The sequence below is a fragment of the Sinocyclocheilus anshuiensis genome, unplaced genomic scaffold (genome assembly GCF_001515605.1).
Source record: "Sinocyclocheilus anshuiensis isolate Anshui unplaced genomic scaffold, SAMN03320099.WGS_v1.1 scaffold399, whole genome shotgun sequence".
Taxonomy (NCBI): domain Eukaryota; kingdom Metazoa; phylum Chordata; class Actinopteri; order Cypriniformes; family Cyprinidae; genus Sinocyclocheilus; species Sinocyclocheilus anshuiensis.
Genome location: NW_015552570.1, coordinates 796,187 through 803,732, shown reverse-complemented (window position 1 = coordinate 803,732; position 7,546 = coordinate 796,187). Strand labels below are relative to the sequence as shown.

The following is a 7,546-nucleotide window of genomic DNA, read 5'->3' as shown; positions in this document are numbered from 1 at the left end:
CTGCTCTGAGCAGAAGAATGACAGGAAACCACCTTCCACCCCCACAGCCAGTGGCCAGGCAGTATGTCTGCTCTCGATAAGCCAACATGTTTCCTGAGTAGCTCTCAACAGTAGTGGCTGAACTCGCTCTCTCTGCGCAGTGAGATAGAGCTCACTCCGATAGGCTTGATTTAGTGTAAACACAAACATTCATTATGAGCCAGAGACATTAAAGTACGTTCAATGTTTGTTTAATGAGAAGCTGGACAAGCATAGGCTGACAGATGTGGAGGACGTCCAGCCCTTGCACAACACCTTGATTCACAAAAACAGTGTTGAAATTTCTGAAATCCATTATTATACTCGAGCAGGATCTGTGTTAAACCAACACAAGTCATTTCACTCTACCATAATCCATAATTTGTTTATCTCTTACATCACCCTATCACTGATGTTCCAGTTAAAACCAGTCATCGCCAATCAGAAATCCCTGGAAAGTCAAGTATGAAATCTGAAAAATTGATTTTCGGGAAGAGAGGAAGGCAATGGAAGAATGATTAGCAGAGTATTTGACCGGCCTCCACGTAAAAAGACAGGGAACCAGCAAGAGTGTCAGCGGAGCGGGAATCAAACAGGGATAAATCATAAACACTGTGCAGGATTGGGCTTCCTATTGCAGCCACTTTGTTGGCTTTTCCCGTTTCCCAGCTTTGTCTGAGGAGAACAGAGCGGGCGGAGAACAGTCCTGGGAAAAGTTGCTCGCTAAAGTGGATGGGAGGGTTTAATGAGCGAGTATGTGTGTGTGTGTGTGTTTGTGTCACACATATCCAAAAGCACATCCACACACCTCCTCATATTTCTACTGTCTGTCACGCCACAGAGCTGCTTGTATTCCCAAGCTGATGTAGTCACATCTCTGATGGCTATGATGGCTGGAAAACTCTTTTGACTACACGCAGCATCGTTAGCTGTTGCTGTTGTTGTTAGCTTAGCGTAAGTCTGCAATAATAGTTTCCAACACTACAGCCAAATCAATTTACTCCCAACAAGCCAGCAAAAGCGGAGGAATCGTGTTTTGCACTGCACCTATTTCAAACCAGTGTTATCATTAACTAAAAACTAAAACTACTAAAGCTCCACAACTGAAATTAAGCTGAACTGAAATAAAATATGAATAGCAGATGATTAAACTTAAAAAATAAAATAAATTGAAGTCCTACAATTACTATAGTTAAAACTGAAATTCTAAATAAAAATATCTAAAACATAAAAGAAAAAAGGAACAAATGCTTAAAACTAAAATTAAAACTGAAAATATAAAAATAAAAGCTCATTCAAAATATTAATAAATTCTATAATATAATTAAAATATTAATATAAAATAATACAGTTTGAAACACATTTTAAGACCCGTCTAAATCTAAACTCATAAACTAGTTGGTATTGATAATTCCTGAAAACTGTAACATTTTATAAATAACACTGCATACTTCCGTGTCTACTAAAAAATCCATACGAAGCATTATCAGCTGGACTCTAATCTTTCAAATATTTTAAAATCTTTTTTTTTCATACAAACTACACAACATTTAAAATTCTGACGAAATATCAAATTACACAACATTTAAAATGTAAGTATTCATAACTCTCAATGAAATCCTACACTGTAAAAAGTGGAATGTGTTATTTCTATCTGATCTGAACCTTAAAAAAAAACTTTAATTGGTGTAACATTAGGTTTATTTATATTAAACATGTTTTACTATTACAAATGTATTAATTTAGAAGTTACATAAAATGAAGAACATTTTAGGTTACAAAAAGTTTTACAAAAATAAACATTTCAAAGTAAATCAAAAAATCCAACTTACTGTAAATGACTGCATGTTCTCTGGACTTGTGGTCTCGGGTCCAGCTTCATAGTTGGATGCAGCAGCTTCTGAAAGATACACAAGAGCGTCCCACGAGTCCCAGGCTGACAGATTGCTCTTTGAGTACATCTTAGCCCTGGGTAGAAATCTCTCGACTCCAGCACTCTTTAGAGAGAGGACAGCAGAATCCGGTCAACGCTGTCTGCAGGCTTCAGCTGAAAGTGCGTGTGTCTACACCATGAGAGATTAACTCAAGCTGAATCCCTGTGACACAGAGATGACTGCCCCACAACAGAGAGAGAGAGAAAGAAATCTACTCCCCTAAAAGCGTCACCCCCACCCCGACAACCAGCGACAGGCTCCCCCACTTTGTAACCATAGAGATTACGCTCCCAGGAAGCAATGTCTTTTTAAACATTCTTCATGGAAACAGCATTCAAGAGGGATACAATATAGCTGGCTCTCTCTATTAAAGTCAGCCCAGTGCCTTGACTCACGCCCCCTCTCTCTCTCTCTCTCTCTCTCTGTTCTCCTGCACCTCTCTCGCTCTCTCTCTCTCTCCAATCAAACTTAATCTCGGCTGAATTTCTCTCACGGGACACGTGTCACTTCATCCACACCCCAGGAGCAAATTCGTTCATTTTGTGAGCAAAAATTAAGATGATCTCTTACACACAACGAACAAAAAAATCACTGTGCCGAATGTTTTTTCATTGCAAAGGTCATTACGAAAGGCAGAGGGAGGGAGACAAGATCTCTAAAGTGGATTTAAACTGACTTAGACACATCATGACGCTTCAACCTTTTAATTCTCATCTTATTCCCGCGGCTCCTCACAGCGCACACTGTGTCGGCCCCCTGGCCCCCGGCTCTTTGTTAAAGCTCTCCGCAGGGATGCTGACACCGAGCCCACCGAGCCCTCTATATCCCTCCAAGAGGTACAAGGCGATGCTTGTTAATTCAACATAGCGAAGTAAAACAAGTAAAACATTCAAATTCCATTCAGACTCAAAAGTAACTTCTGCTGCAAAAAGCTTGCTTGGTTTCAGCTAGGGATGCACCGAAATGAAAATTCTTGGCCGAAGGCCGAATACCGAACACGGTTTTTCACGTTTTTCCCCCATTTTGCCAATTTTTTCACCATTGCATAAATTAAATAGCCAAAATGTGCTTTTTACTGTTTTGTCTTGCTTTTCAAAGAAAAAATCATTTACAAAACAACAATTTAAAAAATATTTACTTAACACTGAACATTTTTTAGTATTCTAGCAGACACTATACCAATAAAACACAACTTAACTTAAAATTAATAAGTTAGTGAAATAATATTTTTTGCCCATTTTTTAGACCCCCTTCTTGAATCAGGCATGTATTTTTGCCTTATAAATAAATGCAGCCTTGCTGAGCAGAAGAGACTTCTTTTAAAACATTAGAAAATATTATAGATCCTAGTCTGAACACTATGTGTAAATGTTACAATAAATGTTTTATTAGAGCTGTTGTAATTATTATTTTCATTATTATTTTCCTTTTTTTTTTATTTTACAGAGCAACAGTAAAATTACAATAATAACATTTATTAATGTTGACTGAGTTCTTACTTTTTCTCAACTTTTATTTTGGCAGAAACCCGCAGGAAAACCTCAGTGCTTCTTTTTGTTGACAAATGATTCTCATTACGAATTTGGGAAGACGTTTGTTGCACGTATCGCATTGTCACATGCCTTGTAAAAATTCATAAAAATGTTACTGAGCAGCTGACAAGTAACACAGTTTCAGCGCAGATTTCCCTCGCGCTTTGGACTTTGAACCCTACCGCCGCAAGCTCGTGCAGCGCTGTTTGAACACATGCAATTCCTGCGTGTATTAGAAAACATAACATTCTGCAGTTTATTTAATTGTTTAAGGGCATTTCGCGATTTTAGGCCCCCTCCTTGCTCGGGCCCCGGGGCTTCAGCCCCGCCTAGCTCTATGGTTAAAACGGCCCTGACTGTCGGTGCTTGTCATGATTTTTGCGTCTTTCTCGGACAGCTGTTTCCACACTGCAGTCATGTTTGCTGCATTAGCGCGCGCCTCTGTTTGATCGCGTCACGTCATTGTTCGGTACAATTTATTCGGTCTTTTCGCTTATTCGGCCGAACACCGAAAGAGCTTTTTTTTGCTATTTTCGGCCGAATCATTTTGGTTGCCGAACATTCGGTGCATCCCTAGTTTCAGCACTATCTGTTATCATCTGATCTACTGTTGCTGAGGAAAAACTGTCATGTGGAATTTATCCGTCTTCACTGCTAAAGGCTAACAGAAAGTGGCTACGATCCAACTGCAAAAGAGAGAGAAACTGCGTTGAATCTCACCAGCGGTCTGTCTGATGCGACGTGAGGCCACTTTCAGATGTTTGCTCCTGCCCAGCTCCTCTCCCAGGAGATAATACCAACCTCTGATCTCCTGTCAGCAGAAAATGCGCAAAACACAATTAGACACAGAGAGCCATGGGAAGAAGATGCTCTTTCCTTTGCAAGGTTTTGCAATTCCAATATCTGTTGACTTGTTAATGCATCCCTCATAGGGAGAGTATTAAAATCAGGCCCTGTGGTGGTCAGCAGCTCTGTCGTGTATCCGTGTTTGTGTGTGTTTTTGAGACCTTTGCAGCTGTAAACAGCTGATGCCTATTTTACTCTCCCGCTCAGCCAGATGGCATGGTGTTATATAAAACATCCATCGGGTTTGATCTAATTTTTCTACAAATATCAACCTCTGAGAAAGGATTTACTGTCTTAACACATGAGTATAACACTCTTGAATTTGACAACGGGACATAATGTAAAGGAACAGGGATCTCAGATGGGATATTTCTCGTTCGTCTGTGCAGGCGGGCATGCAGAATAAAGCCACAATGCCAGCATGTTTGAGTGTGCTGCTCTTGGTAATTGTAGGTCATTTTTCAAGCCTCAATGAGCAGTCCCGTCGCCACTTCCCCCACTGTGTAATTAGACGATGGTGTGGAGGAAATACTTTGACAAGAAGAGAATGAAATTAAGAGGAACGTTTCTTTTGATAAATATGAAATGCTATCTTTCATAAAGCAAGCTGAGTTGTGTTACAATGAAAGAAGGTTTTAGGTAAGTGATGGATGATGGATTGTGGCAGTACATCTAGGAAAGTAAAATCTGTTTACTAATATATCACTTTATGCTTTCCATTTCAGTCACATTTTACAATAGCATTCATGGTGCATAATTACTGAACCGCTCTAATTCAGCACATGTACATAAATATATACTATATATTCTATCATTCAAAAGTTTGGGGTCAGTTCAATTTTTTAAGAAATTAGCAAGGATGCATTCATTTGATCAAGAGTGACATTTAAACATTCATAATGTTACAATTTCTTTTATTTCAAATAAAGTCATTTAAAGTCAATACAGTTATTTGCTGTTATATTTCTTTCTAGTCATCAAAGAATCCTGAAAAAATATATAAAAGTTCCAGCAATGTTTTCTACACTGATAATAATGAGAAATGTTTCTTGAGTACCAAATCAGCCTTATAATAATTTCTCAAGGATCATAAAAATTCAGGTTTGCCCTCATAGAAATAAATTACTTTTTAAAATTGACTAAAATAAAAAATGTAATAGCATTTCACAATATTACTTTTTTACTATATTTTTTGATAAAACAATTGCAGTCTTGGTGAGTATAAGAGACTTTTATAAAATAACATGATAATAAATGAATATAAAATATGTTTATGCATACATGCATTTTTTTAGTTGTCATTTTTGAATGAATGTATGGGTGTTGGGAGAAAATAAACTACAACTACTGTAAATTGTTGTACATTTTTTTGATAAAAATCCAAATGATTTTCAAAGCATTGCAGGGTAAAAGCACTATGGGCAAATATTAACAACAGGATATTTACCTTAGATGAGGTGATGAGGGAGTGGACACCAAAACTCATACAGCCCAGGAAGTCACTGCGCCTGCGGGCAAAATCAAACACTCTAAAACACAACAACAGGCGGGAATTTTTGAACCCCTGATAAAGTCATGTCACATTCATATCGGTTAACCCCACTTAGATCATGTTCGCTGCCCAGTGGCGCTGCTGATATGAAAAAACACAGCCAATAACATATTGATTTTGTACTGAGTGACTGTGACACTGCTAAGGGTCTTTTGCAGCGGGAAAATAAAATACATACTAGAACAATTGTATTTATGGTACACATAAATAGTCTCTATCTACAGCTGGATACATGTAGAAAATCAACACATGAATGAAAAAAGATGATAAAGTCCTACCTGGAAGTTCGACTGCGATTCCACACAGTTAACAACAGCCTCTTCTTCTGATCGTCTTCATCCACATCTCTGCAACATAAATGCAACACTTCAAAAGCTCATCCATCAATGTCCAGCTTCATCCAAAAACACAATGGCCTTCTCCTCCAAAGACTTCAAAAAGACAGCCTTTTTCAGCTAACAAAAGAGAGACAGCAGACTCAGCCCTAAAGTCTCTTTCGGAAAGACTGATTGAGATATAGAGGCTGTCCGACGAGAGGTTAGAGAGCACATGATGTTTCACATAAATTATTCAACTATAAGATAACACGACACTCTTCACTTTCTCTTTTTAAACACCATCATACAAGTGCTCTGTCTGTAGCCAACAATAAGAATCACTCACAACATAAAAATCTCGTTGAAAACAGGACTCTTGCAGTCTAGAACGGTCCTGGTCTTCCATCGCTTGCTGTGGTCAACATCTGGAGCAATACTTATCTGGAATAAATAAACACGTGTTGGTGGTTGCTATTAAGTCCACTAGTTTAACATTGCTAGAGGATATATTCATCATGCTCAGAGGGAAAATCAATCAACACTTGAATTTGGAATTGAGTGGACAGCTGCCAACACAACTGATGCTTTCTTATGCCTGAAACCTGCTCAGGCTGACATGAAAACGGGTTCATTTCAAGGGCAGACGTCCACAGAGGATAAAGCGACAAATAATGACAAAAATAATAGTACATCATCACCAACAGTGACCGGGAAAGTTACTGCTGCCTCTCTGCTAAGAGAAAAACAGGTTTGAGTTGTTTTATGAGGCTTTCAGTCACGTGACTTCACGTGTCGTCTAAATATTGTCTGCATATGTCAAATTGCCCACCTTTACATATGAGTCACATGGTTTGTACTCTCTTCCCATGAGTCCTCTGGCCTCCAAAACTGTTAATAAAAACATGAGAGCATGGGTAATGAAACTCATTGAATGTGTTATGAATGTAAGACTTCCTGTATGAATTAAGTGTAAGTATAACCGGGTTATTAAAATTAGATTTTAACATAAGAAGCAGTCTTATTTGAAAAACAAATACTTAAAACTCTAAAATTATAAAGTACAAAATCTGTTCACAAACATGCTTACTTTGAACATAGAGCCACCCACTGCCTGGAGTAACTGTCAGTTTGAGTTGACCTGTAGTCAGTGGGGAAAAAAATACAAATTATACACAGGGTTCCCACATGCCAAATGAACTTCCATGACTTGACTTTTCTAGTCAATTTAATATCCAGTCAAGTAATAAAAATAATAAATATCTGGTCAAAAGTTAGTATTATATATATATATATATATATATATATATATATATATATGTATATGTGTGTATTATTGACTTTTTGCCT

At 37.9% G+C, this 7,546-nt stretch overlaps 1 protein-coding gene across 1 annotated transcript in view; it reads right to left on the bottom strand.

Annotated features, from left to right (window-relative positions):
- Positions 1-7,081, bottom strand: part of LOC107665045 (regulator of G-protein signaling 3-like) — a 48,406-nt gene extending 41,325 nt beyond the window's left edge. The window contains exons 1-5 of the mRNA XM_016455786.1: positions 7,029-7,081; positions 6,546-6,640; positions 6,161-6,229; positions 5,778-5,838; positions 4,205-4,295 (exon numbers count right to left, since the gene is read on the bottom strand). Of these exons, the coding sequence (XP_016311272.1) occupies positions 4,205-4,295; positions 5,778-5,838; positions 6,161-6,229; positions 6,546-6,640; positions 7,029-7,067 (355 nt within the window). The 5' untranslated portion in view covers positions 7,068-7,081. The remainder of the gene's footprint in view (positions 1-4,204; positions 4,296-5,777; positions 5,839-6,160; positions 6,230-6,545; positions 6,641-7,028) is intronic.
- Between the last annotated feature and the right edge of the window lie 465 nt (positions 7,082-7,546).